The following is an 18142-nucleotide window of genomic DNA, read 5'->3' as shown; positions in this document are numbered from 1 at the left end:
CTGTCGAACAGACCCCACGGCTTCTCAATTGCGCAGAGGAGCCTCTTTGCCTAGCCTTTAATCCTTGAAGTCAGGGGTTGGTTATCCCTACGATTACTGCTTCCACTGTGAATGTGGCCAGTTTTGGCATGTTCTATCTGGCTGAATGGTAACCGCCATGGATGCAATCTTGATACCCACCAGTACACGCCGGTTGTCTAGCGAGTAGTAAGGCGGCTACGCGATCGGCATGGGATTTGCTTTTGCACTGCTTGGTGTTTCTGTCCAGCGAGCTTGCGGATGAATAGAATGCTTCAACATGGGATCCAAATCCACAGCCCCCGCAACAGTATCAGTCAGGCATCAACACGGGGGTAACACTATGAATTGCCCGCTTCCAGTTCTTGTATATCCACGCTGCAGGCTGGAGCCTGGTTTGAGGATGCACACACGATATTTCCAAAGCCTTTTGGGAAAACGTGGCGTACGGAGTACTGTCAAGTGCAATGGACATCAAGTTTGGAAAACGGGTGAAGGACTCACTGGCGAGAATCGCAGTGTAGAATATGGAGCAAGTGTCATCCATAACTCTCTTCATTATCTAGTTAATACATGACTAGTTCAATCCCTTCCCGTCCGCAAAGCGCTGGACACAAGTCCTACTCGAGGCAGCTCCTACTGTGCTGTATCTTGTTGACCATCAGGAAAGGGTTTTATTCTCATCCTCGAGATTTCTTTTGCTCAGGGCTGAGCGAAGCTTTGGCCTCTTGTCGATCTCACCAACTAGTTAACTAACCAGTAAACTAGTCAATGAGCGAGTTGATCTGATGCATGTAAACTGGCCGGGCCTTGGCACTGTTCTGGAAAGATGAGTTATATCTTTGATTGAGCAGTGATACTATTAACCTCCAGCAGCCCGGTGACTGCAATCGACTCGACTGGCTTCGAAGACGAACTTGCGTGGCACTGCTTTCCTGTGGGGTCAGCGACCCATGCGTCCCTGGCTTTTGCCCCTGACGCTAGAAAAAGAAGAGCTGCCGATGAGAGCTTTCCTTGATGAAAAATGAACGAGGATGAATGTAATTTCAAGGGAGAAAGGCCACGATGCGCGAAAAAAGATGACCGGCCGGGGCCCATTGCCAAGTGGCTGGGATATGGGATGTTTTGGTGAACGAGGGTTCAAAGGGGCACTCCCTGTACTGATATTATGTGATGAAGAGATGAATGTGGAAATTCAGGACGAGAGGATAAAGAAGTCGACCGTTCTCAATTATCAGCCCTGCTAGGGTGAGCGGGCTGAGCGTCTGCCCAATTTTGTTTCTTCTTTTCAGCTTTGACTTGTTTGATTTGGACAATCATGGGGAAGAGAGACGAGTGGAGATGAATACGACGAGCTTTTGCGGGGAATCATAATTGCAGGCCCAACTCTCTGTCAGGGGCGCGAAGGTCAGACAAACATCCGTGCTTCTCTGGGGTCTCTTGAGCGGGGAAGATTAGGAAGGCTTCGGTGTTGATGGCGCGTGCAACGGGCTGTTTGCAGTAGAGGTGTCTATAATCCAGGCACGCGAGTATATCCGCAAGTTCTCCTTGATGGAATACTGAGGATGGGCAGCGGTCATCATGATGGAGTAAAGTCTCTTGTCTGGATCAAACCCCTGCCCTTGTTGAGCGATTGCAATAAAGGCAAAGCCCGTTCCTTTGGTGGCCGGTTAGGACTGGTGATGGCCCAGGTCCCATGGGACTGTTTTTCGGGAAAGGATGTCAAGGGCCTGTTGTCGATCGAAAGGTCATGGACGAGGTCTGGACAGCCACTTTTTGCGGGCATGAAGGGAAGAGGGTTCCCAAGCGAAGGCATTCCCGCAATTCACCCCGTCGCTGGAAACCGATGCCAAAAATAATATCTGAGAGTGCCGGATGGTGGTAACACTCTTCTTCGCCGCTCAATCGCACCAGCTGCATGTATATTTAGAACCCAATTCAGCGCCAGCATCGAATCAGGTTGGTCGTTTGGACCTTGCGGTTTCATCTCGAGTTCACGATTTCCTTTCCACAGGGTTAGTTAGTTAACTAGTTAGTTAGGCCAAGCAAACCATGCTGATATCGCCTGTTCACTGATGGTGTGGGAGAGTGATGAGTTGCTGTGTGCTGGTGATAACAGGGCGACGATGCAAGCGCTTCCTCGTCTCTCCAACAGGTGCCTTTTGAAACCAATGCTGCCCGTAACTCGGCTCTGCTTCAGCCCAGCTGGCCAATGACCCCCGGCGACAGCGTGCCTGAACAGCATCTCAGACCAGCCGCCACGCCTCAGCGCGCTAGTCAACCTTGTCTCAATCCCCCAGAATCCTCCGTGCATGATGGACACGCAAATCAGACCTTCTGGAACTCCCTCACTGCAATCCTTTTTCCTTTTTGTTTCTCTGGCGACGAATCCACATCCATCGTTCCTGATGTCGTGATCCCGCACGGAGCCTTAGATGGACACCCGCCCTCTCTGATGTTCTGTCCCTGATCGCAGCTTTGTTGCGGCGTTGAATCCATCCCCCTCTCTCTCGCTGGCCTCCTGATCGTGGATTCGTGTCGGGAGCCCTGACTAGTCCTTTCTTTTCATCTCTGTCGATGATTCGGTGAGTCGTTTGCCCTGACGTCCTCCGTCAACACTGAGACCACCCCTGGTGCTTGGTTTTCACTGGAGTTCGCAGTCGCTGTTGAGTCGAACCTCACTTCCATCACCCCCCTCCCAATTCCAGTCGCTGTTGGGCAGCACTGTATTCGGCTCTTCATCGATCATTGAACTGACTAGTGACTTGCCAGTGTTAGATCTCAGCATACGATACTTTCCCGCTTCCACCTCCTTCGCGACCCGCCTCACGCGCGACTAACTCCATCGGCGCCCAATCCCTTTCGTTTTGAACCTGGGTTACACCTGAGAACGGGGCATTATTGAGCTCCTGGACACTCTCGAGCGTGAAACGTGCAGCTCCGTCTCAGTCTCACGTGGCCATTGTCGTTCGGATCGAGCAAGACTATCGATAGTTTCGCCCACAGCCGGTTGTCTGTATTCGCATGGTTGAGATCGCGACCGATTAGCGCACATTTCTTTTATTTTCCCCAATCTCGCCCAAGGCCACGATTGCAATGATCGAGAAAGGTCAGTTGGAGTCGCCCACGGCTGCCGACTACCCCGATGATCAGGATGACATTCCAATCCCCTGCAAGGGGTGTGGTGAGGTACGTTTGAGGGCGCCAACCGCGTCAATGATCATGATGAATGCTGATTCGTCTCCCCTCTGAAGATTCTCGAGGAAGGAAAAGCCTTTGAACTAGGTAGGTGGCTCTTTGCGCCGCTGTGGATCGCACCGTTTCTAACGCCTGCTTCAAGCTGGCAATCGCTGGCATATCGACTGCTTTCGTTGCCATACCTGCGGCACTTACCTCGATTCTGACGCGAATCTTCTTCTTCTCGGCGACGGATCCCTCATTTGCAATAATTGTACCTACAGCTGCAACTCCTGTGGCAGTAAAATTGAAGATCTTGCCATTCTTACAGGAGATCAGGCCTTTTGTGCCAACTGCTTCAAATGCCGCAACTGCAAGCGAACAATCGAAAACCTTCGCTACGCGCGAACCTCTCAGGGAATCTTTTGCATGGACTGCCATGAATCCTTAATGGCTAGACGCCGAAAGCGCACCACAAAGAAGACCACGCAGCGTCAGAAGCCTCAAAGCTCTGCGATGCACCTGGATAAATCCTTACCATCACTTCCCTCGGAGCACGAAACCCCAACCTCCACCGACTCGTACGTCGAACTTCCGGCCGACGTACCTCAACGATCCGCGCATGGAGAGCATGGCGAGATCCCAGCACAGGATGGTTTAAATTGGTCGCAAGCTCAGCAGGGTGAGACAAATGGTACTGGGACTAATTGCCCCAACGCTAACCCATGCCCTCTTCTAGACAATCTGATCCTACCCGCCAGTACCTATAACGGCAAACGTCATTCTATAATCTCACATAAGTCAGATGAGTCCGCTGGCGAAGAGTTCCTTATCCCCGTTGCTTTTGACCCTACGCCGTCAGAACACCCCTCGTCTCAAATCACCTCTCCGGATGCCGCAAAATCCATCGACGAGAGATCTCGTGATTATTTTGGTCGGAACACATCTACTGGCTCATCAATAGAATCCCCATACGAACAGCGGCCACCTCTTAAATCCAGGACCTCCGCCTCTTCTCCAGAACGTCAGCAAACCGCATATCAAGAAAGGCGCCCTGAAGGCAGCGAATCCGGTTATAAACAACAGAATGGTGTTTCCGACTCGGCTGAATCATCCGTTTCCAATGTTCGTTCGCTGACAAAACATGGCCGGGAGAGCACTCATTCTCATACTGAACCGGAGAAGTTCCAACTTAGTGAAGCTCCCAAGTCAAAGAAATCCAGTGGGCCCAGCACTCCGCGCACCAGCAATGAATCGCCCTACGAACAAAGATCTAGCTATCAATCTACCACAAAGGATTCTGATAGCACAGACTCGAAACGCAAGGAAAGGAAATCCACCGAGCATTCACGCCCTGCAAATCCCATATCTCCAGCTCAGATGCAGTATCCACCTAAACGCGGCGATTCTCTCGAGAGCAAGCTCCACCACACTATCTCTCGGAAGGACGTCGACATCAGAGATAACCAGAGTCAGATGCACGTTAAACAAAACTCAGCCACCGGTATTGGAGCCAAAGGTAACAATAAAACGACCACCACTGTTGACAATAAACGGGCTATTGATGATTCAACACCTGTTCCTTCACCACGCCCCCACACCTCTGGTAGTACGGCATTGAAAGATCAAAATACCACGCCTCAACTTCTAGACCGGCGCTACAATCAGGAACGGAGTGAGCCTTTGGGTGCCCGGCAATCGGCATCTAATCGCGCGGAGTCTTCCCCGTCCTTGCCTCGCTGTAGTGCTGGAGGTGACTTCTCTCTGGAAGAAGACATGGCCCGGATCCTTGGCGACGAAAGCCAAAACCACGAGTCCTTCCTCCGTCGTGTCTCAAACTCCGTTCGGCATGGCAGGAGCTTCAGTGAAAAGGGTTCTCGTCTCTCCAAAGAACTGAAATGGCCTAAATCTCCCGCAAGTGGAAATACCTTCACTCACGATATTAGCAGTCCTAGTGCCACCTCCCCGGAGGCCCGTGATGAGCTAAATTGGTTTAAAAACGAGCTTCGAAGAGAGCGCCAGAAGATAATTGAGAAGGATCAGAAGATAGCGGAATTAGAAGCGGCTCTTAATGCTACTCAGAGCATCAAAGAAGTCAATACTGAACTACGCGAAAAGCGGTCCACAATGGTCTTTTTGGATGCACAGAAAGAGATAGTATTACGCGAACTCGAAGTACTGAGAGAGCATATTGCAACAGAGAAACAGAGCAATGCTCCTCTAAATATAGGAAGGATGAGCAACGCAGTGCTGCGTGATCTAGCCGAAGCACTCCAGCGTTTGAAAGAGTCATTCACTCCTCAGATCGAAGAGTTGATACAGAAACGGAACGATCTGGTCGAAGAACTGGGAAGCCTTGGACGCCTGAAAGACAAGAGCTTTCAGGAATTTGAACAATTGTCGTTGAAAAATGCTCAATTGGCGGAACTTAATAATCAGATTGTACATCAAATCCAAGAGCTTTACAAGGCTAACTCCAATGCGAGCGATGGTGGGCGTCAAGCACCTAATGGGTTAGGAATTTATCACCATAAGGATAAATCTACGGCTTCCGTTGAACGCGATTTCCGGTTGGCGGGAAATGAGCCCTCTCCAGGGGTAGTACAGCCTGAAGAAGCCGAGCCGGTTACCGTGATCCAAGGCCCGCAAGTAGTTAGTATTCGAAAAGGCCAGCCGAAGAAATTTAATTGGAAGAAAGGTGGACAGAACGTGGCAAAGGGTGTCACTAAAGGCTTGAAAGGCGCATTCTTGTACGGCGAAGGCAAATCCCAGCGGGAGGGCGGCAGCCAGTTCACAGAAACATCGCCTTATGGAAACATCGCTTCAACAAACGACAACACTCCCGGGCCTCAACGCTCTCAGACTCAAGATCCGTCGCGTCAGGGCTTCGGATTTTTTGGCAATCAGAAAAATAAACCCTCCACTTGGAAAGCTCCATCCAATGGTAGCACCGCTGTTGTTAATGAAGTTTCTGTTGGTAAGTTTGAATTCCTTTTTCGCTTCTTGTTGGATTGTCAGGGGCTAATCATCATTCAGGACTATTTGGTTCCGATTTGGAGCAGAGATTGGAGGTTGAGAAAGGTGTTATCCCGAGTATCGTCACTCGTTGCATTGAGGAGGTTGAATTACGAGGTACGCAATCCCTGCTTCAAAGTCCCCTTTTGCGTGTACTGATTACATTGTACAGGCATGGACGTCGAGGGCATTTATCGCAAGTCGGGTGGCAGTTCACAAGTCCAAATGGTCCGCGACGGTTTCGAACGCAGTCGTGATTTCGACATCTCCGACCCAGACCTTGACATTCATTCTGTCACTTCTGCCTTGAAGCAGTACTTCCGACTACTTCCTACGCCTCTTATCACGTATGCTGTGTACGACTTGCTCCTTGATGCCAACAACGTCCAGCCAGTATCCTCGCGAATTGATATCATGCAGCACGCTCTCCAGGAATTGCCCCGAGTCCACAGAGACGTACTAGAGTTCCTCGTCTTCCATCTAAAGCGGGTTGTGGATCGAGAACGGGAAAACCTGATGACCAGCTTAAACGTGGCAGTCGTTTTCGCGCCCACCATCATGCGCCCGGAGAGCTTGAGTCGTGAGATGTCCGACGTTCAGAAGAAGAACGAAACACTTCAGTTCCTGGTCGATAACTGTCAAGAGATATTCATGGGCATGTCGGAGTAGGCTGTCAAGGCCAATTGGTGAATTATCTCGCCTTTAAATATTTATACGGCACTCAAGCACTTGGCACCCTGTCCTTAGAGTATATTGTTCTTCTCTTTCTTTATACCGTTTCTTCTGGTTGAAGCAATTTTGCTATGTCATTTCTTATTGTCCTTATTGATAACCTGCAGGGAAAGCGGAACATAGCGCTGCTGGTCAGATACCCTCTGTTTTTTATTATTTATTTTTTTGTTTTCTTTGCAACTTGTCGAAACTTATTTTTGTCTTGAGTGAAGTTATGAAATGCGGTTTTAACGTGAGCTATCGGCTGGTAGTATACATACCTGCAAGTGATATCTCTTCCCCAACCATGTCTTGAGTGGCGGTTACGCTTTGTTTTATGTGTGGAGTACGTTTTAGAAATTATCTTTCAGCTTTCAAGAGCCAGTGTTGTTCATAGGCGAGCAAGCTATTGTATGTATGTATGTGTGTGTGTGTGTGTGTGTGTGTCTGTCTATGTCTGTGTGTCTGCGCTATGTTGCGTTAGCAGTCGCAATGGAGTTGCTTCTAACATTTACTTTCTCTACTGAGCTAAAAAATTCTAACAAACTGCAAGTCATATGTCTACAAAACGCCCACCGACCTCTTTTGCTTTGGGGGGATCGAAGGGAGGTTCAATGCGTCCAAACCAGCGGCACGGCCTGCTCCGTGTAAACTAAGACATGCATGGAGTGCGCTGCACGAGCTTTCATAACACTTGACCAACGAGAGCGTAGAGGGCGTCGGGGAGGGAACTCTGGACTAGGGATGTCATAGATGGTTTTGAGTTTCAAGATTGAAAAATAGGTAGATGGACACTGTTTTTTTTTTTTTTTTTTGGTCTATTATCTTTGAATATCTTTATATCAGAATCTTGTTTAGCCAGGAGAGAGCGATGATTTTAAAACGTGTCATCTTCGAGTCCCTCCATGCGACGAACAAGAGTAGGGCTGTATTCGAGCTTATCGAATTCCTCCGTTGTGTCAGCGCCAGCTGTGTGTAAAAGATCCGACACTATACGCTTCGATGCCTCCTTGGCTAGAGAAAAGATTAGCCCTGGGACCTTACATGAAACAAAGACGGGAAAAAGGATTCATGCAGAAAACATGATGGAGACACACCGGGCGTTTTGAGCAGTTTACTCTGCGGAATGTGGAATTGCATTGTTTTTGGCGGACTGCGTCCAAAGTAAGAGGTAGGGTCGACATCGTCGTGATCTATATCCTCGTCACTGTCCCAGAGACTTTGACGATGAGGCTTCGGTTTGGCGGGGGTCAGAACGCTAATGCCTGGTTTCACGCTGTGGGGTTTACTTGGTCTACGGGGGCGTTTGGCTGAGTCTGGGGCGACTGGGGAGGAAAAGATTTCAGAGTGTAGTTTAGGAACTTCCAGTTCTGGGCTGGAGGGAGGCGAAGATTCTATATTGTAGCGCAGTTTCGGGGTTACGGTTCCGTGATGTGCTTTCAGCACCGTACGGGAACCTCCGGAGGGAGTTGCTTGGACCCGATATGTCTTGTCGAGCACACGGTGAAGAACAGGGTCTGCTTGTTTTTCGGTTCTGGTGTTTGATTTTAAGGAGGTTGGAGGAGGAAAGACTGCAGAGCCTGGCGTCGTGGGAAAAGGTCGGGAATATCCAGTCGTGCCTCTTCCAGGCGTAAATGGAGCCACCCTATTTATCTGAGAAGGCGTATCAATCGATGATATCCCCTCGTCAAGCCCGTCCGACGTTAAACTGTAGTCAAGAGAGCTTTGCTCGTGGGACCTAGTGTAATTTGAAGCTTTGGGAGTGCTGTGAGAATCGGAAATAGACAAGGACGACATATCCGGTGCGTCACCCCGATGATCAGTATCCGGATTATCTGAACTAGTCGCATCATAGGATGCTGACTCTTCTTGTAGTGAATCTTGGGTGAGATCGACTGAATCTTCGGTTACGGTGATCTCCTGACCACTTTCATCTTGGGGTTGCTCCTCGTACCCAGATAGGGAGACGTTAGCACTGGACTCAAAAAATTGCTTCCAGAACTGAAGAAGAAGCTCGTCAGCGCTTGTCAACAAAGTGGTCCTCGGCTCTCTACCTTTGATGCCTCCCACACATCTCGGGATTGCTCTGCGTATTGCTCTACAACCGGCAGTATGTTCGAGGTGACGATTCGGTGGGCTCTACTAAAATTGTGGTCAATCTCTATAAACTTGTTCATTAGCATTGAACCCGAATACTCCAAGATCTAGAATATTGGTGTTTCTTTACCCTGTAACGTCAAGGTGATCTGCTGCTCCAATCGCTCTAGCTCTTCGGTCAAAGAAAGGTTTCTGTGGGCGGGAAGGGGAGGGCGCGACATTTCCAACAGGTCGTTTTTGGAAGCTGAGGAGCCACGGTTCACGGCACGTTCAACACCTTGCAGGTCGAGTTAGATCAATGGCTGATGCTCTTGATATTCGGATCTCCAACAATTGGCTTAGTCAGCATATGCCTGGCTGATAAGATAAGAAGGGCATCAAGGCAGCAAGATAGTTGCGCCGCCAGCTTTTCTCGTGCTTTTGCCCCCCTGGTACCCTCATTCTTCCCTCTCACTTCTCCAGGGCAAAGACCGAGTATGCCGTGAGTCCTTTACAACAATACAAAATGCCTGCACCGTTAGCCAAAGGTCGGTTGCCCAGCTCCACCCCCGCTTCTGGAACCCCTCACCTTTTCCCCAGCACAGAGAGCCGTTGAAGCGACGCGCGTCCTTCGTTGCCCGCGACCTCAAGCTGACTCCTTTTGTTTCGATTCTCAGGTATTGTGATCACAATCTCTGTTCTGGTTGCTGCGGGTATTGCCGTCTACGAGAGCCCCCAGATCCAAGAATGGCTCCAATCCTCACGCCGAAAAATAGCACTAACCCTAAACAACTGGGGAGATGAGCTCAACTCCCGTCGCACCCGCGAGAGGGAAGATATTTCTATGACAGAGGAACTAGGAGAGGAAGCTGAGCTTAGAAGACGGAAAGCTAGAGAAGAAATACAGCGTCGTCGCGAAGTACTGCAATCCCACAAACGTCAGAGAGACAACCTCATCAACAGCAGTTTCGACACGCTTATCGACAGTGAGGGACGACTAAAGGCACCTACAGAGACAGACGAAACCAATGAGGTTAAATCCAAGTCCACCGGGGTTGAGATAGCGGAAAGTGAAGCTACCAATCGACTTGTTAATAGAAATCCCGATTTCCCCCCTTCGATTCCCAATGTCAACCCACAAATTAACACTGAACAGCACCGTGATCTATTTCAAGACATAGGCAGAACTAGACTCCTTATACCAGCTTCAGAGATATCTTCCAATCATCCATCAGAGTCTTTGGTTGATTTGACACCAACGTCGGAATTTCCCGAATCGGAATTATCTTTTTCCTTGCACAGCCAGCCAGAGGTTTTACAGGACGAGCAGTTGCAACCAGCCTCGAGCCATGCAGAAGAGGGCTTTTACTTCGCACACCCTGACCATCTACATGGGAATGCAGCCGGCCAATCCCATTCCAACTCAGCAGAAAACGTTTGGGCCCAGGATGTATCCTCTGCGCCATCGATAGCATCCAGCCTCAGCCATATCCAAAACGAGACATTTGATTTCACGTCAGATGGCACGCTAAGCGATTTAGGCCGAGATCGGGGAGATATGTACACTCCAGTCAGCTGGTCTGAAGTTGGCAGTGTCATCAGCAGCAATGACGGATCGCAACAATAGCCCAGAGCTACATTTGATCCGGTCATGACATATGTCTGGTTGGATTTACACCCTTCTAAGAGGTTGCGCTAGTTACTCATTTTGCTTCTTTTTTTGGGTGCTCCACCGACACCCTGTGTCGCACCCAGCAATCGCTCGTTTTAAGGAGTCTGTTAGTTTATATGCCTTCTTTTGCCGGCAATTCCCAGTTCACATGTACCGTACAGAGGGCCTTTTCAATTAATAAAGTCCTGGATGCCAATGACTGACCATAGCAATCACTTTCAGAGCCGCACCAAAAGTCTGAGTGGCGGTTGAAATATTGATCTCTGTCGATTTTTTGACTAGGCCGGTTCTAGGTCGATTTTGCGCACCCTGTTGATACTTGCTAACAAGTAATAACTAATAAAAGTAGCTACTCCGTACGGAGTAATGAAAGCGAACGTTTTTTTTGTCTCGGCTTTGAGCAGCCGGTTTCATGGGCACTGGGCAGCTCGGCTTAGTAACTAGCTAACTACGGGTTGGCGTCGATGATGGCACATTTCATCCTGATTATTAGCTTTTGACTCTGTCTTGTCTCATCACCGTCCAAGTCTTCGAAGAAGGAGACGGCTCGAACTCGAGTATGAGGTCTTTCAGAGTGGAGATACGTTCGTGCGCCACATCCGGTGAGCTGCCCAAGCTCCATCAGCATCGGAACGCAGTTTGAACCACAGATTCAGCCCAAAAAAGTCTCAGCAGCCACAGTGCCCCAGCGGATCTCTCGGAATCCAAAGCAAGAGAATGAGAAGCCGGCGCTTGGCGGATGCTGGTCCGAGTAGGCATCATCCAATCATGCTGCCGATCCCGAAGCTGCTCTCCACTCCTCCTTGAGTTGTTGAAAAGGCTAGTACATTTTTATTGACCTGTGAATTCAAAATCGACCTTGGAGCTATTGGCAGCTGTTTGGGAGTTTGGCTGTGCTCATGTTCAAAAAGCATCCCTTTTGCGCTCCGCCCCAAGGGTACAACGGCATTTGATATCAGATGTCTCTTTATTGCAACGCAACCTCAGCCTCTACCCTTTCAGTGTCGCGTGACCTGTTTTACTGTGCATTCAAACGGTCGAAAAGCCTGTTTCAGATCGCACCCATCGCCAGCAGCGGCCTTTGTGGCCTGACTGAGCCAGAGATCCTGTATTCTGCTCTCTTCGTGGCTCATGTTCGCCGGGGACCCGAATCTCACCGCGGCCAGCTGAGTCGCGAATCCAAAAGGCCGTCATGAGGTATAGATGGCTCTTAGTCCTCATTTCTATCTGTCAAACAGCCACTGCGCTTCCAAGCTTGGTTCTAGGGCTGCGAAATGCGTTGGACCCTGAAGCGAACAAATATTTTCACGAGCCTGGGCGGGACGACATTCTTGGTCACTATGACCTAAGGTATTTTAAAGGAGTGGTGACCTATGAACAGCGGACGGATACTTTGACCCATATGGTGGCTGCGTATTTGAAGTTCTTCAGAGAAAGGGGATTGGATACCTGGATTGCTCATGGAACCCTGTTAGGCTGGTGGTGGAACGGGAGGGTGAGTGATGCTACTGCTGGTTACGTACTGAACTTCTGAAGAGGTCGAGACTGACAGCCAGCTGAGATCCTGCCCTGGGATTGGGATGTAGATACGCAAGTCACCGGAGCCACCCTCGCATATATGGGTGAACGCCTGAATCGGACGATCTATACCTATAGGAGCCCAGATAAGAAAACGAAACGGAAATACCTTTTAGACGTCAATCCATGGTCGAAAGAGCGAGTACATGGTGACGGGCAAAACATAATCGATGCCCGGTGGATCGACGTTCGAAACGGGCTCTATATCGACATCACTGGCCTCAGTGAGTTGGACCCCGTCCAGAACCGTGGAGTGCTATCCTGCAAGAACTTTCATGATTATAATATCACGGATCTCTATCCAATGAGAGAGAGCACCTTTGAAGGCGTTCCTGTCAAGATCCCATTCAAGTATGACGAAATTTTGATTGAGGAGTATGGACATAAAGCGTTGGTTGTGACGGAGTATGAGAAGTGAGTGACGCTAGTGCGCCAACGCCTGCAGGTTCTGTGCCACTGACCACTTGGCAGCCACAACTGGGATACCCATTTGAAGGAATGGGTGTCCAACAAGGAGACGATGAAGAAGATCGAACGTGAATTACGGACACGGGGCCAGGCCCGGTGGAGGTTCCAGGAATCCTGGCGGCCCATCAGTTAAAATAGCAACTCAACTCACGCTCTGTGTGACTAGTATCTTTTCTTGTGCCATGAGCCAGTATTGCTCAGCCTAGTAAGCTATTCTTTGAGAAGGCCATTGGCTGGTAAAGCGTCCGTCGACGAGCATCGGCTGCCGCACATCCGCCAATATATTTTGGAAACTTTCCACGAGGCCATGTTTCAACAAGCTATGGCTGGGAGACCTAGAAAGCCAACAGGGCTGTAATTCAGGCGCATCGACCTCACGTCGATGGCCGGGATTTTGAAAAGTTCCACAGGCAGCTTATGGGCATGAATTCTTCATTGGGACTACCAGTCGCCGATAGCAAACATCGTCTCCTAGGAGCAGCTACAGTATTGGCGATTTCCGACCGGAACCTGTTCCTATGTAGTTCCTGAATGTGGCTATATCTTGTGAATCGTTGTGTATTTCGCCAATCTGCGTATGGCTGGTAGCTATTAGGGGAGAAAGTCGGGTTTCTTGACACCCACAAACTGTTCTTAAGTAATATCTCGCTAGATTTCCTAGTGTCTTGTTGTTGAGGATAATATCGGGCTCTCATGGAGTGAAGGAAGCTTCATAGAGCCCTTGCAGGATGGCAAATCTTTATTCCGCGACATTAGTTAATATCATTTTGACATAAGTTCATGGATAGAAACAGCACAACTGGGTGACTCATGATTGCGGGTGATACCTCAGTGAGCTGGACCATCTCACTGCCGTGCTGCAGCCAAACGGTCATTAGTTATCCATATCACCCGGACCCATGTGAGGTTGCAGAGACTATCCCGTCCGCAATGCCATGGGCCGATTGTAGCAAGCAGTTTCTGCTTGCTAGCCAGCACTCCAAGTGTTGGTTTCGCTTCCATCAAGTTAGTTACGAACTGCCAGCACGGCCGTGCGTCCTGTGATCAACAATTTTTCCGGATCCTTTTTTTGAGCTCCGATTTTCCAGCATCAACCCCGGCAGAATCCCTCCCTTCACCCAGGCACCCGGCTTGAGGTGCCAAAGTCCAAGTCAAGGATACCCCAGTCGTGCAATTGCACTGCATCTTGACTTGATCGCTTTTGACTTCCGCCACCAACAGTTTTGATGCTGCAAGAAACCAGGCAGCAAACCTCATTCAACTTGTTTGTCTCCCAATCCGATTCCCACCCATGTTCCTTTCCCGTGCAGGATTCGGATGAGCCCGGCTTTCCACAGTCAGTCCACCGAGGCCAAGCTGTTGATGAGATGGCACTCTGTGTGAAGTTGCGGCTGAAGTAACAACTTCTGGCATGGGTCATCAAATCGGCAATGTAACCATAAGATGGCAAGAGGGTGAGATCTCTTTGCATGAGGAACAGGACGGAAGGGGAAAATGCAGATATATAAACCCATGCGGTCCCTCTACAGAAGAGCTCTCTGTCCGTTCCAAGAGAGCAGCGTTCTTCCTCCAGCCAAGTTCGAGCCATGAAGTTTTCTCAGCTTGCTGTTGCTTCCCTAGCAGCGCCTCTGGCAGCTGGCTACTTGGTCGATCCGCCTGGGAGAGCTGCACCTGGCACCACGCAGCAATGCAGCAAATGGGTTGTGTATAGCGCGGGTCTTACCTGTGCAAAGGTTCAATCCGCGTTTGGGATCACTGCGGCTCAATTTACGTCGTGGGTAAGTATCCTTGTTCTTCTTCTTAACCTGGGAGTTCTTGCAGCTTCTGACACTCGTTAGAACCCCATTGTCACACAAATCAGCACCACATGCACGCTCCTACAGGGCTACGACTACTGCGTCGAGATCAATTTCAGTGGCAGGACGTCCTCGTCGGCTGAAGCTCCTACCACAGATGCCACGACAGCGGCGCCGCCAGAAACTACAGCGCCCGTGCCGACCACCACTTCTCCGGGAAATGGCATCGCCACCCCAACGCCATATCAACCCGATATGGTAACGAACTGCAATTCATTCCACCTGGTTTCTGACGGCGATAGCTGCGATACCATTGCAGCGGCAGCCGGTGTATCACTCTCGGATTTCTACTCCTGGAACCCAGCGGTTGGAAACACTTGCACGACCCTCTGGCTCGGCTACTACGTTTGCACCGGGGTTATTGGAGCCACGCCCACCCCGCCATCAACCACGACTAGCCCTGGGAATGGCATCGAGACGCCAACGCCCATTCAGCCGGGTATGAATTCTAACTGCAATTCTTTCCATTTGGTGGCTGATGGGGATGATTGTGATGCCATTTCTCGGGCTGCTGGCATCGCCTTGCAAGACTTTTACGCCTGGAACCCTGCAGTTGGAAACACCTGTTCGAGTCTCTGGCTGGGCTACTACGTCTGCACTGGGATCATTGGAAGCTCACCTACCACCATGCCGCCAAGCACGACGACGAAGCCTGGAAATGGCATCGCGACCCCGACCCCGACTCAAGCCAACATGACGCCAAACTGCAATAAATTCCATCTGGTGGTAAGCGGAGACAACTGCTATGATATCGCCAAGAACGCGGGTGTTCCGCTCGACAGCTTTTATACATGGAATCCCTCTGTGGGAAATACCTGTTCATCGCTGTGGTCGGGCTACTACGTCTGCGTGGGCGTCATCGGCGGTACTCCGACGACCATGCGCACCACCACCACCACCAAGCCTGGCAATGGCGTCGCGACGCCCACGCCCACTCAAGCCGGCATGATCAACAGGTGTGACACTTTCCATCGGGTGGTCAGTGGTGATAATTGCTACGACATTGCCCAGAAGGCTAAAATCTCCCTGTCCAATTTCTATGCCTGGAATCCAGCTGTCGGGAACACCTGTTCTTCGCTCTGGGCTGGCTACTATGTCTGTATCGGCTTACTGTAGATAGAATAATTTTTAAAATAGAGAATTAATACACTCCTTCAAGGATATCCAATTGCGTTGCTCCAGGCCGCTTTCAATGTGCTTTTCTTGTCGTAGGAGGTCGAGGGAGCTGTATTCTTTCTTCATATTCTCCCCAAAATAGTAAGCCCGTCCAAAACCTAGATATCCTGATAGAAGCTCACAATAATATTCCGTATGCATCTATCGGTGCGGGGGAGGGGTGTCACTGGCCAGTGTCAATTGCTTTCAATTGCTCATCTTCAGCAGCATGGCAATCCTTCCAAAACACGAGTCCCACCGGGAATTCGGAAGAACATGCCCGGTCACTAACTAAAATAGCAAGAATAGGATTGGGTCAAGGCGGTTCCAACCGGTCGATCCCTGTCAGTTGATGAAGGATTCGCACCGTCGCTCTTTGTAGATACGACTTGAACCTGCAACGGTCCAACATTGATGTCACCAAATGATGGACTTCAGATGGGCTTTAGCCTCAATCGGGTTGATCTGAGCATGATATGTCCGTGCTCAAAAATGCTCTCCCGGCATCGTCGGAAACAGTTCCTCAGAGTTGTGCCTTTAATCACAAGGCGTCGAAATGGACATTCAGGAGTTCAGTTGCTTCGCGAGTCACACTTAAGTAACTACTGGGAACCCCTGCCACCATTTAAGACCATATCAAAAGCGGCTTTGCAGCTCACGGTCCAGCTTCGGGACCTCAAAAAGGAGTCCCGATGAACCTTCATGGATCAAAACCCCTGTCAAGTGCCGTGGCTTCAAGAACTCGAGCTCTCCTCAAGCTGGGAATCGCTTGGCAGAAATGTGAAGTTGAAATGCACTGACAAGAGAAGATCGTATTTCGAAGAAAAGGCCAGCTGCAGACCCTTCTCATCCTGAGGGCGATTATCCGCAGCGCTGTTCCAAGTCCGATCACACACGTCCTTCTTCCACATTCAAAGGGGTTACAAAACTGACTAAGATGCCGCTCGTCGCCTGAGAAAAGTGATGTTAGATGCACCATTTGATGCTATTCCGAGAGATGCCTGTAGTCGACGGCATCGCGATTGATCTCGTCTTCGCCAGGCTGGAACGGCCGGATGACTAAGCAGGGAGCCCGTTCTCGGGTTGCCGGTTGGTGATATAAAATGGGCTCTTTCAGCTCGAAGGATACCGGGGCCGCCAAATGGATGACAGGGTGAATCAGGGTTTGTCAGATTGATTCCGAAGAGTTGGGCCTGATTAGCTGATCCGGCGAATATTCTCCACGGTTCCAGCAGCTTCGGCACTCAGATACTCCGTAAAACGGGCCATTATCTAGTTATTGATAGCCGCTGAACCCGTTCTTTTGGTTTCCGCTCGAACCATGGACGATTCTACCATGCCTCCTCAAGCGGACCACGACATGTCACCGGACGAAACAATATCTCTCCCAATACACCATCGTGGTGAGGCTCGGACTCTCTCTCTCACATCATCATCAACACTGCAGGATCTCTCGAGTCTGATAACTCAGATCTTTGACATACCCCCAGAGAACCAGAAACTCTTGATCTCTCCAAAGCCCGGACTTCTCAAGCCTCCATTCCCTCCCACCCCACTCTCTTCTCTCGCCTTATCTTCTCCCCGATTCAAAATAGCCCTACTTGGAAGCACAAGTTCAGAGTTAACCTCCCTTAACAAACCCGTCTCTGAGAAGGAACGGCAACCACACCAGCGCCACAGCTCACCCGTCAAACCCGCAACACCCCTGTCCACCCGGCGCACTCAAGCCCATTCCTCCTCGCAATACACATTCCACAGACTCCTTCCGCTACCCTACCTCCCTAACCCTGACCGCAGCCTCGCATACCTTGCCCGCCTCCGCGATGACCCAGGAATCCGTTCCGCAATGGCCAAACATAGATTCTCGGTCCCCCTCCTGACAGAAATGAACCCCATCGAGCACACAACCCTCTCATCTCGGACTCTGGGACTAAACCGAAACAAAGGAGAGGCTATAGAATTGCGACTGCGCACGGATGCGTACGACGGATACAGAGACTATCGAACTATTCGCAAAACGCTCTGCCATGAACTGGCGCATTGCGTGCACAGTGAGCATGATCGTGACTTTTGGAATTTGACGGCGCAGATTGAAAAGGAGGTGGAGAGTGCAGACTACTGGGGTAAAGGTGGAAAGCGGCTAACGGAAGAGGAGTTTTACAATCCGGCGGATTGGGAGGAGATGAAAAGTGGTGGCGAGGTGATGGATCATGGGGGCTGGACTGGCGGGGAATTTGTGCTGGGCGGAGGAGCGGGGACGGGGCTGACTCGGCGGGAGATCTTGGCGAGAGCAGCGGAATCCCGCGCTACCAGATTTAAAGAGAAAAGTGCAGAAGACGGAAATAATAGCACGCAAGAGTAAACCATCTGTGAGCATATGATACCATGGCATTTATGTAAATCTGGTGTATATAGC

At 50.2% G+C, this 18142-nt stretch overlaps 6 protein-coding genes across 6 annotated transcripts; 5 read left to right on the top strand and 1 right to left on the bottom strand.

The window, feature by feature from the left end:
* Positions 1-3114: 3114 nt before the first annotated feature.
* UREG_03628 (uncharacterized protein) lies at positions 3115-6879 on the top strand (the record flags this gene model as incomplete). The annotated part of the gene is made up of 6 exons (XM_002544065.1): positions 3115-3207; positions 3273-3303; positions 3359-3877; positions 3935-6172; positions 6232-6327; positions 6383-6879. The coding sequence occupies 6 exons, from the start codon at positions 3115-3117 to the stop codon at positions 6877-6879; spliced, it is 3474 nt and encodes a 1157-aa protein (XP_002544111.1).
* Positions 6880-7798: 919 nt separating this feature from the next.
* On the bottom strand, positions 7799-8718 carry UREG_03627 (uncharacterized protein; the record flags this gene model as incomplete). The annotated part of the gene is made up of 2 exons (XM_002544064.1): positions 7799-7935; positions 8019-8718. The coding sequence occupies 2 exons, from the start codon at positions 8716-8718 to the stop codon at positions 7799-7801; spliced, it is 837 nt and encodes a 278-aa protein (XP_002544110.1).
* An 805-nt stretch (positions 8719-9523) lies between these two features.
* UREG_03626 (uncharacterized protein) lies at positions 9524-10624 on the top strand (the record flags this gene model as incomplete). Its single annotated transcript, XM_002544063.1, has 2 exons — positions 9524-9545; positions 9675-10624. 2 exons carry the CDS (start codon positions 9524-9526, stop codon positions 10622-10624), a joined length of 972 nt encoding a protein of 323 aa, XP_002544109.1.
* A 1237-nt stretch (positions 10625-11861) lies between these two features.
* UREG_03625 (uncharacterized protein) lies at positions 11862-12848 on the top strand (the record flags this gene model as incomplete). Its single annotated transcript, XM_002544062.1, has 3 exons — positions 11862-12164; positions 12222-12661; positions 12719-12848. The coding sequence occupies 3 exons, from the start codon at positions 11862-11864 to the stop codon at positions 12846-12848; spliced, it is 873 nt and encodes a 290-aa protein (XP_002544108.1).
* Positions 12849-14301: 1453 nt separating this feature from the next.
* UREG_03624 (uncharacterized protein) lies at positions 14302-15687 on the top strand (the record flags this gene model as incomplete). The annotated part of the gene is made up of 2 exons (XM_002544061.1): positions 14302-14493; positions 14554-15687. 2 exons carry the CDS (start codon positions 14302-14304, stop codon positions 15685-15687), a joined length of 1326 nt encoding a protein of 441 aa, XP_002544107.1.
* Positions 15688-17047: 1360 nt separating this feature from the next.
* UREG_03623 (uncharacterized protein) lies at positions 17048-18088 on the top strand (the record flags this gene model as incomplete). Its single annotated transcript, XM_002544060.1, has 1 exon — positions 17048-18088. The coding sequence occupies one exon, from the start codon at positions 17048-17050 to the stop codon at positions 18086-18088; it is 1041 nt and encodes a 346-aa protein (XP_002544106.1).
* Between the last annotated feature and the right edge of the window lie 54 nt (positions 18089-18142).

The sequence above is a fragment of the Uncinocarpus reesii genome, genomic scaffold (genome assembly GCF_000003515.1).
Source record: "Uncinocarpus reesii 1704 scaffold_2 genomic scaffold, whole genome shotgun sequence".
Classification (NCBI taxonomy): Eukaryota; Fungi; Ascomycota; class Eurotiomycetes; order Onygenales; family Onygenaceae; genus Uncinocarpus; species Uncinocarpus reesii.
This window is presented reverse-complemented; position numbering and strand designations above follow the sequence as displayed.